The 24,690-nt window shown below is 42.2% G+C and overlaps 1 protein-coding gene across 4 annotated transcripts in view; it reads left to right on the forward strand.

Annotated features, from left to right (window-relative positions):
- Positions 1-23,131, forward strand: part of FGF5 (fibroblast growth factor 5) — a 40,926-nt gene extending 17,795 nt beyond the window's left edge. For 3 of the 4 annotated variants that reach the window (XM_006110918.4, XM_075929151.1, XM_075929150.1), the window contains exons 2-3: positions 5,803-5,906; positions 20,756-23,131. In XM_006110918.4, the coding sequence (XP_006110980.1) occupies positions 5,803-5,906; positions 20,756-21,109 (458 nt within the window). In that variant the 3' untranslated portion in view covers positions 21,110-23,131. The remainder of the gene's footprint in view (positions 1-5,802; positions 5,907-20,755) is intronic. The other variant, XM_075929149.1, reaches the window with a different exon arrangement.
- Positions 23,132-24,690: the final 1,559 nt, after the last annotated feature.

Consider the following 24,690-nt stretch of genomic DNA (forward strand, 5'->3'; position numbering starts at 1 on the left):
AGCATGCAATACACTGTCTCAACATGCGTCAAGCAGCGCTGGGAGCACTCTGTAGTAAGTACGCTGCTAATTCTGGCTAAGGTCAGTCTTGCAACTTTGATAGGGGCTCCAGAGGGCCATTCCAAACCCCATTTAAATCTGCCATTGACTTCAGTGAGAGTTGGCGAGGTGTCTCCATTGGCTAGACTCTGAACAACCCCCTGGTGCTCTAGAGCTACCATCCGAGGATTCCTGTTTTAGATCTTTAATACCATTTCCTCCAGTCCTGGTTTGCAAAGGTGTTTATACATTATTCCATCTCTGTGAAAGGAGGTTGTAGGGGGAAAGGCTGCTTAAGGTTTGGGGTATATACTTAACAGATGAGCCGCAATCAAACCCCCAGATCTGAACATCCTCAAGGATTGAAGTATTCAACAGTTGGATCCAAATTGTGAGTCTTCCGCTCATAATTTATGCATTTACACAGAGAGACCTGAAGGTGTCAAATTCTTGTTGTTTTAATGTCAGGAATAAACCAGAATTTACAATTAAACAGTTCAATTAAACAATCAACAGTACAATTAAACTTTGATTAATTAGCACACAACAGGTAAAACACTGGTAAAACACAGGGCCTTCTATGGACATAGCAGGGATCTCTATCTTCTACAGGAAAATCCCTGTGCGGGGTGGAGAGTTCACAGCCTATTCCCCCTCGTAGCACATTAAAAATGGTAAGAACCGTGAGCTGACCGTAGGAAGAAGGAGTGAGTTTAGTCACTGCTTTGGAGTTATTAATTTTCTTCGTGTGACATCCTATCCCGCCTAACATAAGAATGGCCGTACTGAGTCAGACCAAAGGTCCTTCTAGCCCAGTATCCTGTCTGCCGACAGCGGCCAACACCAGGTGCCCCAGAGAGGGTGGACCGAGGACAATGATCAAGCGATTTGTCTCCTGCCATCTATCTCCAGCTTCTGACAAAAAGAGGCCAAGGACACCATTTTATCCCCTGGCTAATAGCCTTTTATGGACCTAACCTCCATGAAATTATCTAGCTTCTCTTTAAACTCTATTATAGTCCTAGCCTTCACAGCCTCCTCTGGCAAGGAGTTCCACAGGTTGACTACACGCTGTGTGAAGAAGAACTTTCTTTTATTAGTTTTAAACCTGCTACCCATTAATTTCATTTGGTGATAACCATGTTCAGATCACTGCTTTCTGGGGAAAAAATAGGCCGCAGTGTCCTAATTACTTAGCAGGGGATTGTATATCTGGGTGACACACACAAATGGCATCAACGTTGAGTGGTGCACTTTGGGATACCCTATCACTGGTAGGAGGTAAGAGAATCAGTTACACAGGCACAGTCAGGGACATCTTGTCCCAAACGAGCAAGGAGTGTGGCTGCCTGGTTACAGGATGCCAGACAGGCCAGGCTAAGATGGACACTGTTCTAGTTGCCATGGCTACCAGCCATGTGGACATAAATCATGTTTCAAGCCAATCCTTCAAGCCAAACTCAGGATATGTGTGTCTGTACTGCAACCAGGATGTGTGCTTGCAGCACATCTATATATCCCTACACTAGCTTTGATTTAGATAGATCAAAACTAGCTCGAGTAACAGGAGCAGTGAAACTACTCCAGCTCAGGTTTACCTGCTCAAATGTGACCTTAGGGTCCTTGGAGAGTGGGTGCCACTACAGCCTTGCCACTACTGTTACTCAAGCTAGGTTTACTGGAGCTATCTTGGGTATGTAACCATGTGCTACAGCCACATCGCCTGACTGCAGTATAGCTACACCCGGCTTGAGTTAAAAGTAGTGTGTCATGCCCTAAGGTCTGAGCCTTCCACTCCAAGAAGTGGTTCTAAAAGTTCATGAACCTACTGGGAGTCTGAAGGTCAGAGCCAGCCAGTCCTGGTGAAGTTGTTAGATCAGTGATACCCTGAAGCTTTGCAAAGCAGATCCATTTCTTGGTACAAACACATCTGAACTAGCCAGCAACTTTACACTTGTCTGCCTGTCCAAAACTGCCCCAGAGACATCCAGGCTATGTCTACACTGGCGGCTTCTTGCTCAAGAACAGCTGTTCTTGTGCAAAAACTTGTCTGGTGTCTACATTGCACATGCGTTCTTGGGCAAGTAAATTTACAGTACAGCGTCGGAAAACAGGGCTTCTTCCGGAAGAGTTATTTCTCTCCCCACAAGGAATAAGCCTTCTTGCTCAAGAGGGCATTGTAGAAAGGCAACATGAATTGCTTGCGCAAGAAACCCCTATGGCTAAAATGGCCATCAGAGCTTTCTTGTGCAAGAGAGCATCCACACTGCCATAGATGCTCTCTTGCAGAAAAGCACATGCCAGTGTAGACGTGCTCTTGTGGAAGACTTTTTGTGCAAGAACTCTTCCACAAAACAGTTCTTGCACAAGAAACTGCCAGTGTAGACCTAGCCCCAGTGTTATGTATTAGATGAACAGAACAGTGGTCTGTAAATCTCTCGGGCTTCAATGAGATTTCAGTAGAAAAAGAATCAAGCCCTTGACACACTCAGTGTTCAAAAGCCAAAATATGGTGATGTGCATTGGAGGAATCCCAACACCATGGTGAAAACAGAGTAATTCCATGGAATTGGGAAAAAGGAACAATACTTTTTATTCCCATAAACCAGATTTTGCCACCTTTAGTCAAACTAAACAGTGTATTATTCCATGAAAAGGCCCCACTGGCACTGGGACTATTTTTGGGGTGGGAGTGCTGAGCTGCATCCACCCATTAGACCTGTTGAGATCGGGTCACCAACTCTCTTGGGTCCGGTCTGTCCAGTCTGGGAGAGTTGGCAATCCTTACTGCTCCAGGCTGGAGTCACAGCCGGGGGCAGATGCAGAGTCCAGGGCCAGCAGTAGCAGGTGGGACTGGCGGGCTGCTGAGTCTGTAGCAGGGCTAGCTGACAGCGGGATTCTAAAGGCTAACAGAGCATATGGGACCAATGGGTGGTGAGACCCCCCAAGGGCCAATGGAGCCCACGAGGCTGGCAGGATCTCAGGGGGCTGGCAAAGCCCATGGGGCCAGCAGGCAGCAGGACCCCAAGAGGCCAGTAGAACCCTGCAGGGGCTGCCCAGAGCCTGGGACCTTTGGCTGGAGGAGATGGCAGTGGGGCTGACTTCCAAGTGCAGGCATGCAAAACCCTACATCTCTATTTCTTGTGCCTATGTTGAAATCAGTGGGAATACTTTCTGAGTAGGATTCTACTCAGTGTGAGTAAGGGTATTAAAATCTGACCCTTGGAAGCCTAAGAAGACATGATGGAATTTTTTCATTTAGCATAAATAATATTTGCTTGTAACTCTATTTCCACAGTTCAAGATGGCACTAAGTAAGGGGGCATGGTGTCATTATGGATAAAATGTGGAAAAAGCTTTACTTCCATTTCTCTTTCCCTTAGCCACATTTAATCTGCCCACATTTTGCATATATTAAAATTAAAGTTATAGTCAAATAGTGTGTCTCGAATGGACACACTTTGTAAATACATGCTGTCATGGCTCAATTTCCCCACCTGGCACTTCAAGCGTAGATATGGGGGCCAGCTAGCAGAATAAACTCTATAAGAACATGTCTCTGTAACTCATAGAATCATAGGACTGGAAGGGACCTCAAGAGGTCATCGAGTCCAGCCCCCCGCCCTCAAGGCAGGACCAACTCCCTAGGGACAAACTTGACCAGTCTCAGTTTCCCTGAGACTGAAAAGGAAGACGACTGGTTGCTGCCACCACCCAAGTAAAGTTTAAAAAAAATATAAAATAAACCCTTTTCCAGGGAAGAGATCACTTGGGAAACCCCTTTCTAAGACATAGCTCTCCCCCTTGTCCCCAACCTCTATTTTGCTTGGAACTGGGAAAACAAACAGGGAATCTTCAGAGAACAATGGGGCTCTGCTCCTTCCCAGTTACTTGGGCACGAAGGCTTAAGGTTAATCAAAACAAAAAGGAAAATACTTATTATCAAAACAAAACTACTGTTGCAAGCATAGTAAATGACTGGGTGTTAAAAGCCATGGAGTGAAATAGATTCAGGGGAAATGCCTGGGTTCCAATCCTTAGTTACAAAAGAGAAAAACAATTATCCAGCTCAGACATGATTTCCAAACCCTCAAACAAGGAAAACAATAAAACCTGATGGACTATCTAAACTTTGCTAGATAGATTCATGGAGGTTAGGTCCATCAATGGCTATTAGCCAGGATAGGTAGGAATGGTGTCCCTAGCCTCTGTTTTTCCCGAGGTGTGTGACAGAGGAGGAATCACGTGAGGATTACCTGTTGTGTCCCCTGTCTCTGGGACATCTGATATTGGCCACTGTCAGCAGACAGGATACTGGGCTTGATAGACCATTGGTCTGACCCAGAATGGCTGTTCTTATGTTCCCTACTTACACATTTCAAGGAGTCCATTCCGGGAGAGCCTGACTCCCTTGTTACCTGGGGAAAAAACTGCTCTGATCTCAAAACAAAAAAAGAAAGAGGGGGGGAAAATCCTCTCTCAGTTTGAAATTCCTATCTGCATTTCATTGGCTGAATGCCCAAAGACCCTTCCCTCAGGTGCATTTCCAGAGCTGTTTAATCCTTTCCTCACTCTTCAGGTAAGTCAAACTCTCTTTAGCAGCTCCTATTCATGACACATGTTATGCAGCAAAATGAACCCTGCCCCCAAAAGATTTTAAACTAGTGTATGCTTCTCCAGATCTGAAGAAGCAAAATTTCATTTGAATCAGAAAGTCTCATCCAAAATCCAGCTGGTCTCTACTCTTGAATTTCTGGTGCAAATCTTTTATAACAATAAAAGGGAGAGAGTAAATTTGTGTGACCTGGAGGTAAATGTGGGTCTGAAATAAGGGGTATCACTGAAAAGCAGAGGGAGTACCTCTACATAGCAGTGTTATTTTGGACTAATTCACATTATTCTGAAATAACATAGTCTGTGTCTACACTACAACCAGTTATTTTGACATAATGTCAAAATAATGTCAAGCTGGAGGACTTCTTACTCCAATTCATGTAGCCCTCATTTCACGGGAAGGGAGTAAGGGAAGTCAGAGTAAGAATGCTCTTTCTTGGACTTCCTGCTGTGTATGCAGTACCCAAAGCCAAAATAATCTATTTTGACTTAAGCTACACAATTGACATAGCAGAAGTTGCAAAGCTTAATTAGACTGTAGTCCTGTCATGTAGACATTCCCGAACGATTGTGAACTATTTTACCAAGAGGTCTCCCAACAATGTAAAAATTATTGTTGCAGTGGCAGTGGCACAGTGTCAATGAGCCAGATGGTTGAAATTCTTGGCTTTGGCTGGTTTGTGTTGTAGCCTACTTTGAATGGAACATAGTGGATTTTTTTGGTGTTTATAGGAAAAGAGGTCTGTTAAGTTTAATAGAGAAATAGATTATTTTGGGGGCATTTATCCCTGATCCTACAAAGACTTATGCATTTACTTAACAATATATACATGAAAAATCCCAGTTATATCGGTGGACTACTAAAATGTTAATGATTACATAAATTCATACATTTTTGCGGGATCACAGCCCAACAAAAGTCATTCTCCGCATTTCTAAAGATCACGTGTCAGTCATCTGAAAGATGTCTTAAGTTTTTAAAACAACCATAAATGCACCTTTCCAATAAGCAAAGCAGTCAGCAATCCAAAGGGAAATTATTGCATACACCACGGAAGATCGGGGGGTTTTAAAAGGAAATGACAATTTCATTTTGTCACTGTGATATGAAAAGTGTTGTGATTTACTTTGGGATTTCTGTCATCCTAGGTATTTTGGAAATATTTGCTGTGTCTCAGGGGATTGTAGGAATACGAGGAGTTTTCAGCAACAAATTTTTAGCGATGTCAAAAAAAGGAAAACTCCATTCAAGTGTAAGTAAAAACTGAATTACCACAAAATGTTGTTGATTAAAGGCATTGTGGAAACTTCAAATGGACATTGTAGTGAAAGTGGTTGTCCTGGGGCTCCATCCTGCCAAGGTGCTCAAGACCTACAGCGGGCCTGGGCAAAATACGGCCCACAGGCTGGGATCCAGCCTGCCATGCTACTGGATCCAGCCCACGGAGGCAGTGGGCAGCCCCAGACAGGCTCCCCTGCAGCCCCACAGAGCACTCATCAAAGCGGCTGCTGGGCCATTTCTCTTTCAAAACTGTGATCCCCAAAGGGAGGGGGGAGGCTTCAGGCACTACCCCCGCCCCCAGCACAACCCTATTGGCCAGTTTCTGGCCAGAAACTGGCCAATGAGAGCTGCCGGTGTGAATAATAGGCAGCAGATGAAGCACCACGGCTCCTTTCCCTCCAGCTCAGTTATTCACACAAGCATATGGCCCTGCAGCCTGTGCAGGCATGAGGCAGGCAGGCTGAGAAACATGTTAAGATCTGCAAGCAGTTAGCTTGGCAGGCAGGCAGACTGGTTGGGTTGCTGGCTGGTAAGTCTCCTGCCCAGAGCCTGCCTTTGGCACGCCAGCCCCTCCATTCCCCAACTCTCTGTTCCCCCACTTAACATATCCAAACCCTCTGCCCCCTCCTGCGCCCATACCCCCTCCCAGAACCGGCAGCCCAATCCCCTGTCCCAGATCACAATCCATTCCTTCCTTAGGTCACAAACCAAACCCCTGCACCCCATTCTTCTGGCCTTGGTCACAACTGCCTCCTTCACCCAAACTCCCTGCCAGACCCCACTCTCCCTCTTGCACTTGAATGCCTTACCTCAAGCTCCCTTCTGCACCCAACCTCCATCCCAGACCCTGCACTTCCTCCATTGATATCATGGAAGAGTGCGGCTCTCAACCATTTACCAAATTCTTGGTATGTCCCTCCAATCAAAAATTATTGCCCACTCCTGTCCTACAGACAAGGCTGAGTGCCTTCAGTCGCCATGACTTCAATGAGGAGTGCTGCAGGATGGAGCGGCAGGAGGTAAAAAGGCAAATAATTGGTGACAGGTAGATATCAAAAACTAGAAGGTCTTACATTTTACCAAAGAAAGGCATTTCATTCTGCAATTAGATCTCTCTCTTCAAAACAGCAGGCTCTTTGTTCAATAATGTCTTCTCATTAGAGAAAGGAAATGTATTTTTACACAAAGTTTTATCTGTTTCCCTAAGAAAAAGATGAGGAGACACAGAATTGGGGGTCTGATCCTGAGTTTATTGAACCAGATGGAAATTAAGATGCAGCAACTTGGACTCAGTTTGCTCTGGTGGCATATGATCGAATGGAGACTTCCTAGTTGTAATAACATGTAATATTGCTTAGAGAGAAAAAAGGGGAAAGAAAAAAGATAAAGTACTATGTCCGCGAGTTTCAGAGGGGTAGCCGTGTTAATCTGTAACTGGAAAAACTTAAAAAACAACAAATAGTCCTGCAGGGTGTGTATCGACTGCAGGGTTTTGTCGACAAAAGTGAACTTTTGTCGACAAAACTATACCTGCGTCTACACTACTGCCGAGTTCTATCGACAGAAAGTCGACAGAACACGGCAGTTTTATTGATGGCGGTAAACCTCATTCTACGAGGAATAACGCCTTTTGTCGTCAGAGTTCTGTCGACAAAAGGCGCTATTGCATCCACACTGTGCTTTTTCAAAAGAGTGTGTCTAGACTCTCTGTCGAAAAAGCGTCTGGCTTTGTCAACAGAACTGGCGGTAGTCTAGATGCTCTTTGTCGACAGAGGCTTTGTTGACAGTATCTGTTGACAAAGCCTCTGTCAACAAAAGCCTGTAGTCTAGACGTACCCTTAGAGACTAACAAGGTGCCACAAGACTATTTGTTGTTTTTTAAGTTTTTACTATGCCCCAGTTCAAGAAGGTATCCCTAAACAGAAAAGCTAAGTCACTAAGGTACCTGTATTTTAACCTGGAGTATAGTATTGACTATAAGCACACCCTTTGACTAACACACATGCTTACATGCTTTCTTTAACTGGGTCCAGAATGCACTAATTCCCTTATTATTAGCCTCTGATTTGGGGGCTGGTGATTGCTACAGAATGCAGCACACAACTGTGTATAGCGCTTCTACCACCTTCCCAAATTCCTCGTACAGCCAGATAAATGTGAAGCAGCCCCTCTTGTCCCACTCAATGTAATGGCAAAACTCATACTGGTTTCAGTGAGAGCAAAAGCATGTCTCTGCTCAGTGCCCTTTTGCAATGTGCTGTGTGGTCACTTCAGTTGCCATCGACTTCAGGTGAAGCCCAAAAGAGTTGAGGGCGCTCAGCACCTTACAGGATCATGCCCCTGTAAAGTAAGTCTTGAGATTTCAACAAACTACAGGCTCTGACCCAAAGTGGAAGCATTATTTCTATTTTTTAAATCAGAGGTAAATGTTACTATTTAATTTCATTTACAAATACATTTCCCTTTTTGTTTGTCTACATACCAGTTATAAATATTGGTTCCAATATATTTTTTCATATACCTATAACTTTTTACAAAATCAAGGATATTTTTTCCTTCTTACTGTTGCTATTATCAAGGATAAGGGTATGTTTGTTTTCCTATAGAGAAATCATAGCATTTACTGTGCTAATATAAAAATAACTCTTCCTAAAATGTATGAATCTTAACAGGTAAGTCCTGAAAAAGAACATTTCTTTCACACAGAGATATCATACAAACAACCCATGCTCTGTATTTGATCCACATAGTAGAACCAGAATCTGAAGAGTTTAAGTTTTTATTTTAACAAAAAGCAAGTTTCTAGCACTCAAGATTGCGAAGAAAATCTCCCAAATGTAACAAGATAGTGTAACAGAATCTGAAGACAGCCTGAAACATTTAGATGTCTGAACCCTCCTCCACCTCCCATTAATGTCACGGAGGTTTGTTAACTCTGAAACCTAATGCCAGGCTAAGCAGTTCATCACTTATTTTAGCAACTGGAATGGGGCTGGGAATGTAACCTACAAGTGAAGAGTGAGGAAATGGGAGTAGTGCTGGGAAGCAAACAGAGGAAAGAAAGGAAGAGAAACAGAAAGTCAGGGAAGAGGAAGACAAGCATACAGAGGAGAAAGAGATACTTAGGCCTGTTCCACATTACATGGGAAAATCAAAGTAAGATACGCAACTCCAGCTACATAAATTACATAGCTGGAGTCGACATATCTTACATCACATTTCCACACTGCACACATAGTGTGAGGCTGACGGGAGCAAATGTTCCTGTAGGTTTCCCTTACTACTTGTGAGGAGCAGGAGTACCGATTTTGGTGTGGATACCCTTTGAGTTTGATCTAGTGAGTCTATACTACACTTGCTAAATCGAACCCCGGAAGATTGACCATGGCAGTGTTAATCTTCCGTGTAGTGTAGACATGCCCTTAGAGTAGAGATAGTACTGATTTTAAAGGGAGCTGATTTTTCCTTTGAATGATAATGACTAGGGCTACGTCTCGACAGCATCCCTCTGTCGACAGAGGGATGCAAATCAAGCACTTCAAAAGTGCAAATGAAGCTGGGATTTAAATATCCCGTGCTTCATTTGCATAAACATGGCCACCACTTTTTTCAAAACTGAGCTTTTTGGGGGAAAAAAGGCAGTCTAGACGTGGATCTGTTGAAAAATAAACCCTTTTTCAAAAGATCCTGTATTCCTCAAAAAATGAGGTTTACAGGATCTTTTGAAAAAAGGTTTATTTTTCGACAGATCCGCGTCTAGACTGCCCTTTTTTTCGAAAAAATTCAATTTAGAAAAAAAGCGGTGGCCATGTTATGCAAATGAAGCACGGGATATTTAAATCCCGGCTTCATTTGCACTTTCAAAGTGTCTAATCTACATCTCGCTGTCGGCAGAGAGGTATGGTCTAGACACACTCTGGTAGGATAAGGTATCAAACAAATCATAAAGAGCAATAATGATTACAAGTGTAGTTTTTTACGTGGAGAAAATATTGTATTTACACATCTCCCATCACGATCAGTGGGAGATTCACAGTGGATTAAAAGGAGTCTTCAAATTTTACCCCATACACTTCACCCAAAAATAGAATTAATAGATTTCTAAGACAGAAGAGATTGCTGTGATCTTCTAGTTTGACCTTCTGTATAATATAAGCCAGAGAACTTGCTCCAAATAATTCTTAGGAAAATATCCCATCTGAGGCACAAATCAAGCCCTGTTTTTTTTTGTTTTTGTTTTATTTATTATTATTATTATTATTATTATTATTAATTTATTGTGAGTATAGGCTGCCTAGCACCCACCAGGGATAAGCACAATTATTCTTTCCTTTTATTTAATCATTATGCAATAGGACAATTTATCGTCCCCTAGGAAAAATATGCCAAATAGAACCATTCCTCTCTATAAGGGGGATGACCTTTAGCTTTAAATAAAACTTTGGTGCTTTATAAAAGTAAGAGTCTTCATAAAAGAAAGATAAAGGCACCTACAATTAGTATAAACGTTTTTCTTAACTGCAGCTTCAGTGTTAAGAGGATGTGAAAATAACACTTTTGTATACATTTCAGGACAGGAAAGTAACCACAGATTATTTTATGCTTAAGAATCTGTTCTTCCTAGTGGCATCCAATACTTCCATTATTCTGTTTTAAATTGTGATTTATGTCCTGGCATTAGCAGAAATTATATTAAACCCATGTCAGCATATGGTGAATTGTCACCAGAAAAACCCTGCAGTGTTACAAATGGACACCAATTAGACAGGTCAGACTGAAAGGTTAGGACACATGATTCCTCAGTCAGATGAAAGCAACAAATTTGTAGAAACTTGACCCAAATGTCTAAAGATTGCTGGACTAAATAATGCAGATAATGCAAAAACAGCATCTGTTGTTCTTTCCTGTCTTGGCAGGATAAAGTTATTTCATGGCCTAATGAGTTTTAAACAGTACAAAGCGAATCCTGCGCCTGTCACTCACTGAAGCTCTTTGATATAAAAGTCATTCTGATGACTTTGAGCGAACTGTAGATAAAAGTAATTCCTACAATTATTTGGGGTCCTTCTAAACCATTCTCTGGGACCTGTTTTCTCTTATCTGAGCTTAGTGCTTTAAATTAGCCCTCTTTCTTTAGATGGCAACTTAATTAAATTATAAAGTGCTTCATTTTTACAGAAACTGGATTCAGAAATAATATTAAAACTAGCAATTATCAGTTCCATGCACAGATGGGTTTTTATTTTTTGTAATTTTTAAGCCCTCAGTTAGATGTTCAAATGGCTGAGCTTTGGTTTGGTCTTGATCTCAAAAAAAGAGGGTTTGGTATTAGCATAAATGCAGAAATATTTTTCTAGTAGGTTTAAGGTAATTTTCCTTTGTTAAGAATTGTTCTAAATTAATAATTATGGCCTAAATGCATCCGTCCTCCCTCAGGCAAATCTCCTATTGAATTTCATTTTAAAATTTAATTTCCTTCAGGATTTGTTCCTAGATTTCTATTTGAATTTGCTATGGAACAATTTCTGAACACATGCCAACAGTCTGTGACAGAACGATATATACATTAGAATTGAATAGAGTTGGTTGTGATTTTTTTAGATGGAAAGTTTATTCATTAAATGTTGCCTTTTTCACATTTGAAAACTTCTCGTTTTGAAAATATAAAATGTTTTATTTTTTATATTTCAATTTTTGAAAAAAGGGTGGGGGGGGGGGATAATGAAAAAGAATTTATCATAAATAAAAAGAAAAAATCAGTGACTTGCAAGCCTACAAAATCAAAAACCAAAACCAAAAAACCCACTTCAACATTTTTTCAGAAAATTGGGGTTTCCTTTTTTTGACCTTCTTTAAAGTTATAAGAAAAACTACTTGGGTAAAGCCCTTCTCAGCAATGTGTCTGTTATTCTTTGTTGGCAAGATCCTCATTGTTCTCCCATAAATTTATTTATGGAAACACCTTGGAATCTAAACTTCAGCTGAGGTAACAGATCAGAGAAACCTGACATATTAAGGAGTGACCTAAAAGTCATCTCCATTGAAAAGTCTTTCTGATGGTCACAGACCAGTTCTTCAGAGGCAAGCATGACTGTATGTTAGAAAACGGAAAAGCCAACACAATGGGCAGTAGTTGGCCCCCTTGTTAGTCTCTCGAAAGAGGACAAAGAGACTGTATCCCAGCCCATGTTTGAGACACACAGGAGAAAACGGGAGGTTTTGTGCTTATGGTAATGGATAGGGATGCTGGAGGCTTGGATTCAGTTCTGTCTCAACCGCACATGTCTTGTGTGAATCTGGGCAGGTCACTTAAATTCTTTGTGTCTTGGTTTCTTCAGCTATAAAATGGGAAGAAGAATAATCCCCTAGCTCAGAGTGGCATTGGGAGTGTACACATTTGTTAATACTTGGAAGGTGCTTAGTTCAGTCCTCCACCAAGGATCTGCCCTTGTGATAAAGGCCATATAAGTACCTAGATAGACAGAAGCTTGGGCTTGTTAGATGGACAAAATGTCAGCAGCAGAGCTCTTTACGGAACGACCAAAAAAATAAGACACCTGACATAGTCCTCCTGCCTCCTTGGTATTTCAGCTCACTGTATCACTGAAGCGTAGTCCACCCAATGGCTTTTCCATGTCAAGACCATTCTCTCATTCAGATTTCCGAAATCTGATCAAGTATGTGGACTCCACTTTGAATCTCTCTATGGACATATGATGTCACATTGGCAGCTGGCAAACAATTCAAATGCTGTATCAGACAGTGTGGTTTTTACCAGAGAAAAGATCATCAGGTTGGGAATATTTTAGTACGTGTTTGTATGTTCTTGCCATGTTGGACACATAGGGTGCGTCTACAGTGCACCGTTATTTCGAGATAACCAGCGTTATTTCGAAATAAGAATGCGAGCGTCTATGCAACCATTACATTATTTTGAAATAACAGACAGCTTATTCCGAAATCTGTAAACCTCATTCTACGAGGAATAATGCCTATTCTGAAATAGCAATGTCAAAATAAGGCGTGCGTAGATTGCTCCACTGTTGCTATTTCAAAATAAGCTATTTCGGAATAACTATTCCAAAATAGCTCATTTTGAAATGGATGTGCACTGTAAACGTAGCTATAGAGGGGGACTTTCCAAAGCAAATAACATTGGCATTACGCTGCCAATGGGACATTTTCCAGAGGGAAAGAGAAAGGAGGGGAAATTGAAACAAAACAAAATAAAACTGGGAAAGTTAAATGATTCATTCATTTTCAAAGAAAAAAATGTTGTGATGCCATTTGATTAGAATGGAATCTGTTTTTAACTGTGACATCAAAAAAAAAAATCCGAAGAGATAGTGAAAAATTGCACATGACATTTGTCTGAGACTTCCCACAGAAAAGAATTCTCATCTTTCAGTGAGCCCCCATCATCATCTCTCAGGAGACATTCAGATAAAGCACTGTGGGGAATGGGGGAATCATAAGCACCAGACAGAGATAGATTAACTGGGAGTGCGCGAGGATAGATAGAACCTTTTATTCCATATGTATTTCAAAAGTTTTGAAATCAGAGCTATATGCCCTTGGTGAAGTGACTGTATTCTATAACTCAGTGTGAGAGCTGTTATATACGCAGCAACAATCGTTTACTCACAACCCTGAACAACACGAATTCTTCTGACAAGGGCATTAGGGTTTTCTTTATTTTTGTCTAAAAAGTTGGCCAGGTGTTATCTGGGAATCCCAGTTCCCATGGGATTCCCGAAGATATTACAAAGGAACGCCAGATGAGATTTGAAAAGACCGCAGGCCCCCGAGATCTTTTATTTTCAACTAAACAGTTTCCAAAGAACAGATTTAATTATTCGGATTAACTATTCTGACAAAGGACAAAACTCCTACCTATGCAGTATGCCCCTTACACTGTACACCATCGGCAGGGCAGGGTATCTTCTTAAGCTCTTGTGTGGCACGTGAGCATATGATCTTTCAGCCTTGCTGACACACAGTCTAATATATTTATTAAACATCCCAGTTAACAAACCCATGTTCGCTTAATTTGCACACCACTGTGCCAGTGTGTGTTTGTTAGGAAGTAAGAAGCACTCACCAAATATTCACATCAACACATTACGTTTTAAATTCTGGCAGAGGCCTCCATATTTCAACATCAGGTTCTAAGGGTCCTGTCCTCATTGATCTCAAAGGCAGCGGACCATACGTCCTAAAACACAAAGGGCTTGTTCTTTTTGTTGATTCAGATCCTGGCAGGAAAGAAGAGACCTGCTCCAGTGCCCTCAGACAAGATTGCATCAATACTTTTAATAATTTTGTCCTAACCTGTATGGCCTGACTTATAGTAGATAAGGGGCGGGGGGAGGCTCTGACTGTGAGAACATGTGTCGGGTGTAGTGAATGCAGCCACCTTTCATATTCTCTAGTCTAGGGCTTTGTCTACGAGAACTAGGATACGTCATCCATGGTCAACTGACCGACGGAGGCCAAAAAAAAAAAAAAAAAAGTCTAGGGCTTTGTCTACACTAGCAGCTTCTTGCACAAGAACAGCCATTCTTGCGCAAAAACTTGCCTGCTGTCTACAGTGCACGCGCGTTCTTGCACATGTAAATTTACAGTACAGCGTTGTAAAATAGGGCTTCTTTCAGCAGAGTTATTCCTCTCCCCTCGAGGAATAAGCCCTCTTCTGCTAGAGCTCTTCCACAAGAGGGCAGTGTAGACAGGCAACATGAATTTCTTGTGCAAGAAGCCCCTGTGGTTAAAATGGCCATCAGAGCTTTCTTGTGTCTACACTGCCATGGATGCTCTTGTGCAAAAGTACATCTCTTGTGCAAAAGCACATGCCAGTGTGGATGCGCTCTTATGGAAAATTTTTTGCACAAGAACTCTTCTGCAAAAGTATAGACATAGCCTCGGTGTCCATCACTCAATTTAGGATGGCGTTCGAATCCCAGTAATGTACGTCTCCAGCCCTGTTCTCATCTTCTAGTAAAGAGTAACATGCAACAAAACTTGGGCCATGTTAGAAGGCCAGAATTAAGCTTATGTCCAGAAAAAAAAAATAATAAGGTGATAATACAACCCAGGAAAATATCTCTGAGTACCCAAACACTCTGAGAGCAATAAATAAAATACTGCTTTATTAATATTACTCATTAAAAGCATTGGAAAGAAAGGACTTAGTCCTACAGTCAGAACCATCTTTACCCATATGCAGAAGACACAGTTGCATAGGGAACCCAACAAGCTGAGGCACCACTAGGTCTTAATGTCCATCCACCTCTTCCTATCCCTGTACTGTGGCTCTTCTTCCTCTGGAGAGGGTCTAGCATCATGGGTTCCCAAACTGGGGGGGCATGAAGAAATTCCAGGGGGAGCACGAAGCGACCCAGTCCCCCTCTCCCACTCAAGTTTTTGCTGCCCCGGTTAGTTCCTTTATTTATTTATTTATTTATTTATTGCTCAACAAATTTTGCTGCTATTTTTTGGGAGGGTTTTTCAAAAATCAAAAAGGGGGGCGTGATGCCGAAAAGTTTGGGATCCTAACCTCTAGTTAATTTAACAGTGGAAAAGCCTGTGGGAGCTACTAGCAGAACACTGAACCCGTGAAAGAGCCTTTAAGTGGTAATGAATCTATTGAACAGGCATCTGCCAATCCCAGGTATTAACTGTCAGTTTCTGAATTTACTGTGTGAGTCTACAGCAGGGGTGGGCAATTATATTTGGTGGGGAACCACTCCAAGAATTTGGTAAATGGCCAAGGGCTGCACTCTTCCATTATATTAATGGAGAAGGTGCAGGGGTCTGCGATGGAGGTTGGGTGCAGAAGGGAACTTGGGGTAAGGGACTGGGGTTGGGGATTTGGGAGGAAGTCTGGATGAAGGAGGGGCTTGTGACCTAGGGCAGCAAACTGAGGTGCAGGAGCGGGTGCAGGGTCTGGAAGGGGAGTATGAGTTGGGGTAGAAGTGCAGGGGTTTGAGTTGTGAGCTGGGACAGGGGATTGGGGTGCAGGGTCTGGAAGGTGCAGGAGAGGATTCTGGCCTAGGGGAGGGGTGTAGGAGAATGCAAGGTTTAGGAGAGTGTAGTAACCTGGGGCAGGAGTGCTGGAGGGGGCGTAGGAATTTGGGCTGGGACCAGGGAAGGTGGATTGGGGTGCAAAGTCTGGGAGGGGGTTGTAACCTGAGGAGGGGTGTAGGGGGTGGGATGCAGTGTCTAGGAAGGTGTATGGGGGCTGGAGTGGGAGTCCAGAAGGTTTGGGTTAAATGGGGGCAGGAGGGGGGCAGAGGGTTGGGTGTGGGAGAGGCTGGGGTGCCAGAGGCAGGCTCTGTCTGGGAGGCCTTACCTGAACAGCTAATAACCCAGCAAGTTCCTTAACCAGGATCCCTGCCTTCCGTGCCCCTGTATGTGCTCACAGCTGCTACCGGGGCCACATTTGCTGCTGCGAGCACTGTGAGCCCCGGGGGATGAGGGCAGAGGGGCACTTCACATGCTGTCCGTCCTGCAAACAGGCAGCTGCTATTGGCTGGAAATCAGCCAATGGGAGCTACAAGGGGCGGGAGCAGTGTGAGAAGCCTCTGTCCTCTACCCTCCCCGCCCCCCGGCTCTCAGCATCGCACATGTCCCTGCAGTCGGCTTTACTGAGTGCCGAGCGAGGGCAGGGCAGGCAGGGAGCCACTGAGGCTCTCGCAGGCCGGATCTGCCGGCTCTGCAGGCCGCATCTAGCCCGTGGATCATATTTTGCCCTGCTGTGGTCTACAGGACCTTAGTTTAAAATTTGTATTAAAACCACTTCATTGGTGTGTTGCTGAAGATTATAAAATCACATCGCTAAAAACCATCCACCCGATGGCTGCCATTGGACATAGGGGCATCAGTTTAATAGGACTGCGCAGGGCCCCATAAGTCCTAAGGATGACTTTGCCTGCAGTAGAGTGATTTCAGTCAGTGTTTGGTCTGTTCTAGACCGTTTCAACTTGGATTTGACCCCAGAAAGGAAGAAGGGCCAGTATTACTCAGGTGGCTCTGCCCACCTTTTCTCAGCCCTGGGGAGGACGATTCATGGCTACGGAGGCTGAGGATGGAAAGTGGGTAGGCTGGGCATATGGAGACTGGGGGTGGGCTTAAGGCAATGCCGGGCATAGGAGAATATTGCCCCCTACTCTGACCCTGTGGAGAAACCCTGGAGAATATGACAGCCCTAGACAGTGTTATCTTTTCTACACTCCCACCCCCGGAAGTCCTAGTGACAGCTGTGGGCAGCAGTCTTGGAAGAATGGGTCTCTGACCTCCTGCATGGATCCCTGGCTTCCCAGCAGTGTGCATGGGCCCCTTGGATCTCCTTTTCAGTGGGATGCAAGGCATATTCTGCCTTCTTAGTATGCAAAGTGAAGAAGTCCTTGGAAAGGATCCTTGAAGAAATTTCTTCCCCAGAGACACCCCTCCGAGCTGACCGATCTTACTATGATAATAGATAACCCAGGCCTCTCAAGTGAGCTCAGTTTGTCTCCTCCTAGGAACCAGCAGTGTGACGGTCTCATGTCTCCGTAGTGGCTTCCAGCCGCTTTGGAATGGATTCATGCTGCTGGCTTCCCTCGCTGGGGGATGCAGCCAGAAATCCCTATCAAGGGGTATATCAAGAACAGAAGTGATTGGTGTGGCCCCAGTATGCACTGAGGTGTGCTTGGATTTACCACTGGTATCTTCTAGGATTTACCCACACGTGGCCTTCTGTCCTTCTAATCTCCTGAAGTTCCCTGACCCCATAACTCTATGGGCTAGGAGAGATCCCTGCAAAGACAACATCCTCCCCAAAGAGACCTTCTGGGCACAACCCTTCTTAGGGTGTTTGTCTCTTTTCCTATCTCTGTACTGTGTCCTTCTCAGGTTACTCATGTAAGTAAGGCTTCCTGGATTCCGTGTTTCAGACAGTGGTGAGGAATTTAACTCAAGTCTTTATTTTTGGAAGAAGCACGTTAATTTGCAAACTAGACTTGATGACCTCCCAAGGTCCCTTCCAGCTCTATGAGATAGGTATATTTATGTATGACACACCATGTTGAGTAACAAAAAGTGCATAATTAAAATAATTCTTCTTTCAAGCGGAGAACTAATGGCAATGAAAGTGAAGATGTTATGAAAAAGACACAATACAGGTCAAGGACATTCCCATTTGAGTTCTGGAATCCAACTCCTTCAAACAAAATATGGGTTTCATAATGCGGTATCAAGCAAATCTGGCCATTTTCTGATTGGTTATAAAAAATGGTTTCTTTTTGTTTTCCTCTGCATCAGACTTTTAAGTTAAAAAGCTCAGCATGCCTTTTAGAATGAATAGATCTGAAGAATTTACTTTGAAATCAGACTTTGATGCACTTAGAAAACCATTTTAGATGATCTCAGGACACCAATTAACAGTCTCATCGTTTGATTCCGGAAGTGGCAAATTCCTTTAGGGCTGCTGCTTAAGAATGTGAATAAATCATCATTTTCAGACATACACCTGTACATTTTTTAGGGCCCTCTTCTGTCTTTTTGTGTTTATATGTACATCTCAGTCTCCAGCTCTCCCATTAGGGAAAAAAAAAAACTCCACTCAATGATATCCTGTGATTTCATCTAGATGAAGATTTGCACAGATTAAATTTCACAGCTGCCCCGATGTCCAACCATGGCAAAATGTCTACTTCCCACTTTTTATGGCAGATGAATTGATTGGCCGTATTCCTGCATTCTGCTAACTCACACAAGAGAGGTCTTGTTTCAGTGTTCTCATGAAAAATTGTTGAGACTAGGACTGATATTTTCAAAGGTTACTAGAGGATTTAGCCACTCAACTTAAAGTGAGTTGGTGACTGAATCCTCCCATCTGGTTTGAAACTCTTTACCCAGCGCTATAAGGCCCTGATTCGGAAAAGACACACATGCTTAACTTTTACACCTTGGCGATATGTACCATATGGGACTGTTCCCTGGGTGTAAAACTAAGGAGATGCATAAATTGTTGCAGGGGCTCAGTGCAAGCAAAAATAATGAGGAGTCCAGTGGTACCTTAAAGACTAACAAGATTTATTTGGGCCTACACTTTCATGGGCAAAGACTCATTTTATTATCTGTGGGGACAACTGTCAATCCTGCAATGTGTTTAGGGGTCAGATCTAATGCCCACTGTAGTCAATGGAAGCCATGGGCTTTTAGGTGCCTAACTAATGGATTTCAATGGAAGTGAGGCACCTGCATGCTTTTGAGGATTTGCTCTTTAGTGCCGTTGGCAAAAGATTAAGCACCTATGGGTTTATTTACTAGAAGGAAACAAATGTTGAGGGGAGGCATAGCTCAGTGGTTTGAGTATTGGCCTGCTAAACCCCAGATTGTGAGCTCAATCCTTGAGGGAACTATTTAGGGGTCTGGGGCAAATCTGTCAGAGATGGTAGTTGTCTGGAGGGCAGGTGACTGGACGCAATGACCTCTCACCTCCCTTCCAGTTCTAATGTTGTGTGAAAACCTGCCTTTACATTAACAACATAGGTTTTGAGCCAAGGCCCTGAATATTCAGGAGAGCAGTATTAGAACTGTACCCCACAATAAATTTCCACCGAAGTGTAATACTTTTTGTACATCATTTTCTTGGTACGGATGATGATTACCTTTTTGAAAGCTATAGCTGATATGGCATTTGGCACCTCACAGAAGCAGCCCCAATCCTGCCACAGTGCAACGTGGCACAGGAATTGAGTGTGTATGTGGATTCTGAGCAGTTGGTGGATCTTAAATGTCAGATTGTACAGAGTTAGTTTCTCAAGGGGCTGTTCAGATTTACTCTGCCAGTCTGGGGCCCGATCCCTAAACTCCATGTTTTTCCGCTGGGAATTGGTGCGTAACAAATACAACTACCCTGTAAGGAAAAATGCTCTCTAACCGAAAGGCATTTTTAAAGGTTATCAAGAGAAAACAAAACAATCCAAAGTTAACACGACAATGCGATCAAGACTCTGTGCAGTGAAGCAATAAAAATCTGCATGCAGAATGTCCTTCTAGATTATTAAGTGGAGATGGAGTCAGAAAGCAATTCTTGTGAGGGCAGGAAATTAGACACAATAAAGAGCAAACCCTAATATTCCTTGAAGGAGCCACTAGAAATCAGATGTTTTTCCTTTAGGTGAAAGACAGTGAAGAAGCAGAAGGGAAAGGTTACTCCTGAGGCACATGATAGATACCTTCTGCCAAGATTTTTAAATGCTTCAAGTTATCTTCTAAGACTCTGTTTAGACAGATAAGTGGCCTGATTTTCAAAAGTGCTGAGCGTCTAAGTGCTGAGCAAAGTTGTTCGGCACAATTCACGTTTGAATTATGTAAAAGTGGCACTATGCAGGTTGAACCTCTCTGGTCCAGCACTCTCTGGTCCGGCAACATCTGTGGTTCAGCATGATTTGTTAGTGGGATGTCCACTTATGGGTGTAGCCAAGTTTCCTGTGATCCCACAAAGTTTGTTCACAGCCACCAGTCCTGGCTCTCAGTGTTCTGTGCTGTTATTTAGCTCTAATTTACCCCAAATGTCTTTTAAGAGCCTTGTAAGCAGAGGAAGTGTTGGTGATGCTGCTAGATAATATTGACGTCCCATGACTGGGCAAATTCTCTGGTTCGGCATCGGTCAGATCCGGAGGGTGCCGGACTAGAGAAGTTCAACCTGTATAAGAATTCAGGAGTCTAATTTATAGGCACCCATTATTGACAGTGTTGGCTCTCTTGTCTTAACAGATCTTGTTGCTTGGTCAAACAAAAACCTTTCAACAGATTTTTATTTGTCTGCTTTCTTAGGCCAAATTCACAGAAGACTGCAAGTTCAGGGAGAGGTTTCAAGAAAACAGCTATAACACATATGCCTCGGCAGTTTACAGGACTGAAAAGACTGGGAGAGAATGGTACGTAGCTTTGAACAAGAGGGGCAAAGCCAAAAGAGGCTGTAGTCCCCGGGTGAAACCCCAGCACATCTCCACCCATTTCCTTCCAAGGTTCAAACAGGCTGAGCAGCCAGAACTGTCTTTCACCGTCACTGTCCCCGAAAAGAAAAAGTCACCTGCCTCCACCCCAGCAAAACCAAAGGTTTCATTGTCTGTGCCTCGGAAGAACCCCAACACTGTTAAATACAGACTGAAGTTTCGCTTTGGATAGCTGTTAAACTGATTGCGACAGAGGAACACTTTTCTCAGGAGCTGCTGCTGCGTGTGTGTGAGCCCTTGGCTTACAATGGAAGACAGAGCCTCTACTGCACTTAGCCGCATTAGGAGGTCAAACAGGGAGATACTCATTTGTTTCAGTTTGACCCCAGCCAAATTGCTTTTTGATGGTCAAGAGTGTTAACTGAACTGGAATTCTTCATCTAGCCCCAGGGAGGAAAGCAATGGTTCAGTTCAAATGAACATAAAGGCTTTTGTTTTTTGCCTTAAATGTATTCTCATTTTCCTACTCTCCAAAGCATTGAGATTATACTGTACATTTTGAGACAAGTATGATGGATCCGTTACATTTTTGCTTTCCAAAGAATACACTTTTGTGTCAATACAATATTTTATGACTTTTTATTTTGGGTTGTCGGAAGCAACAAAAAGGTACCTCGACATTGAACATATTTTCTTACTTTCACTGTTTTAACTAATGACACTTTTTACAATCATTTTCATATGAGACATTTGTTCAGCGTCAACACATAATTTATAACCATTTTTCCTCTGCATTTCCTCTTTTTGCTGCTCTTTTTACTTCTTACTGTACCTCAAACTTGTATATCCAAGTCTGCCTTTTTTTAAAAGTTTGATTCCCCTCCTCTTAGAACTCAACGCTTTAAGAAAAACTGTGCATTGTAATTTATGTCATGATTTTTTTGGTTTTGGAAGGATTTTATTTTATTTAAGACTGCGGATGTGTTTCAAGTTTATGGAGGGGAATGCTACATTTGTTGACCCTGATTCCAGTCCCCCCCCCCCCCCCCTACTCTTTCTTGAACAGCTGGAAGAATAAGTCTTATTCTGTCCATCAAACTATCATTTCGAAGTCTGTGTTTAAAATACCTCTGTCATGACCCTGTGGCATTCCTGCTATTATAGGTCCACAGGGAGGGAGCTGCTTTTCAGGGGAAACCAAGAGAGGCAAGAGCCATTCCATAGGTGTATCAGATAACAGCCATCAATGTCATGCCCTATTATCAAATTCTGTCATCATTCTACTCAGCAAGTAAAACCCTCTCCTGAGACTCCAATTCCAAAGGTAAATGGTTCCTGTGAGTGCATCTGCCTCTTGTAACAAAATGATGGGATGTGGATTGAAAGGTGGTCACATGCTACAGGAATCAGTCCTATTCCGAGAATGCGTAAGTTGTTGTTGGCATCCAACCAGTGGGCCAAATGGGGTGCACGGGTGTAACTAAAAGCAGAATTAAGTTCTTTGGGTCAGATCCTAAGCTGGAATAAATCAACCTTGTTCCCATGGACTTCAATGGAGCTACACTGATTTACTCCAACTGAGCATTTGACTTGTTGTCTCTCCAAATGGAACATAGTTCTGCAAATGTTTTAACTCATATGATTTATGCAATTTATTTATTTAATTGATTAATATACACTTCACACTGAAACATGTTTTATTTCATCTTAAATATGGTAATGTGGCAATAAACAATGTTAAGAGCTACTTGAACTTTTGAAAGTATTTTTTCCTGGTATTGTAGAGTGGTATACCTTATAATTTTAAATAATTATTCATTTATGTTTTTTCTAGTAATTAATTATGCATATAAAATAATTTTGTAATACACATAGGTCTAGCTGTGTTGTATATGTGCAAAAAATAGTAGAGTTTAAACTGACCACCAATTAAGCCTTAATAGATTGGCTTGTATTAGTAGATCCAAACTCTCATATTAATTGAACTAACATTTTAGTTGCCTATCAGTAATTACAAAGCCATGTGCTACATTCAGATATTTTACCAAATAACCAATACTCATACAAAACATTATTTCCATTAAAAGCTTGGCTTTTCTTCCATCCTTGTTCTGAATGAGTCTGAGGCCTTTTTCCAAATATTTCATTTCATACAGCATAAATATAACCACACTACGTAGTTGTCTTTATTTTTAAGAATGAGACTAACAAGATTTTTGCATACATGCATACACTATACATACCACAAGAGATGGTGCTGCCACAATAAAGTAAAACTGTGTTTAATTTTAATACACAATTGTCTTTTCTTTTGTCAACTAACCTACAATGGTTTTATTGAACATGAAGAATGGATGTTGCTAAATTAGCTACTATGTGTTTCTATTAAAGGGTTTGGCAGCAGATAATATTGTTTACAATAAAAGGTGAGGCAAAATTACCATACAGGCTACTTTTGTACTACATGCTCCACATATTTTACATTTGACAGAAGACCCCAATCACTTATCTTGTACACTTATTTTGACTTGATTAGCACTGGCCAGGTTAAAGCAGAACAACAAAGATGTGTTATGCATGCCCATGCTCATTAATTTCAAACACTAAAGCCAAAATAAAATTCAAAACTTCAAATTGCACTTCTTATCTACAGTGTACCAGCCATACACAATTACATATAATTAATGCTCAGTGAAGCATGGGGCTACCTAAATTAACTAATTGAATGAACACATTTGCAGAAGACATATATAATACAGCACCTTTCTAATCCTCATTACCCAGGGAGTCTACACATATACTATGTGGATGGTTAGGCCTGATGTCAATAAACAGAATTGTTTTTACCAGTAGAATAATAATAGACAAAATATAGTCAGGATCTTTTATGAAATATAATCGTCTTCTATCACAAAAAAATCACAAAAAAATTTAGGTTAGAATCCTTGCAGCTGCAACTTTAGTGTCACTTTTTAGTAATAGTGGGTACTAGAATAAACAGATCTCTTTGCCTCTGGCAAAACAGAAAACACAACAAACTAACAGCCCCCCCCCCCCCCCCAGTTAGAATTCTTTCAGAGCTGGCCACAAAAAAACCCACTGATTTTACCAGCTAGCTCTCTAATCCTGCAAACATTTGGGTGCATAACTTTACCCATGTGAGCAATCTGATAGAGAGGATTATGATTTATATGACTATAGAGAAAAGGAAGAACACAAAGACAGTTCCTGCTCCGGGGAGCTCACATTCTAAGAGAAGCCATGCTGTTTCGCGCTATCAAACTGGCAGCTCTTTTGTTTATTACGATTTTCAGCCAGACCCACACACTGACTTACACTTGTGGAAGAAAACAAAACATAGATTTGAAACCAAATGCAAATGGACTGTTTTGACTATTTTTATTCCTTCCCTTCATCAGCCCTTTGAATTGTTGCTTACAGTTGGATTGCATTTACAGAGGTAACCTATTTATAGCATAAAGGACAACTTTTATCCCTGCACTAAAGAACTCATGTTAGGCTATAACCTGCAAACAAAGCACATGAATTATGTTACTCACGTGTGCAGTCCTCTGAAATATAAAGGCTCTGCATGACCTGCAGCCCACAGGAACTTAGGCATGACTCATCACCAAGGGAAATCTTTCCAGTGGTTTTAATAGGAGTCAGACTTAGCTCTGAAGAAGCCCCAAATCAATGGGACTACTCCCATGAGCAAGAGTGGTAAGATCAGACCCACTATCATCACAATGTTTGCTTTGCTATTTTGTGAGACACATACACTGTTCTACCGGAATATCAGAAGGTGTCGGC

This window comes from Pelodiscus sinensis, chromosome 5 (genome assembly GCF_049634645.1).
Source record: "Pelodiscus sinensis isolate JC-2024 chromosome 5, ASM4963464v1, whole genome shotgun sequence".
Classification (NCBI taxonomy): Eukaryota; Metazoa; Chordata; order Testudines; family Trionychidae; genus Pelodiscus; species Pelodiscus sinensis.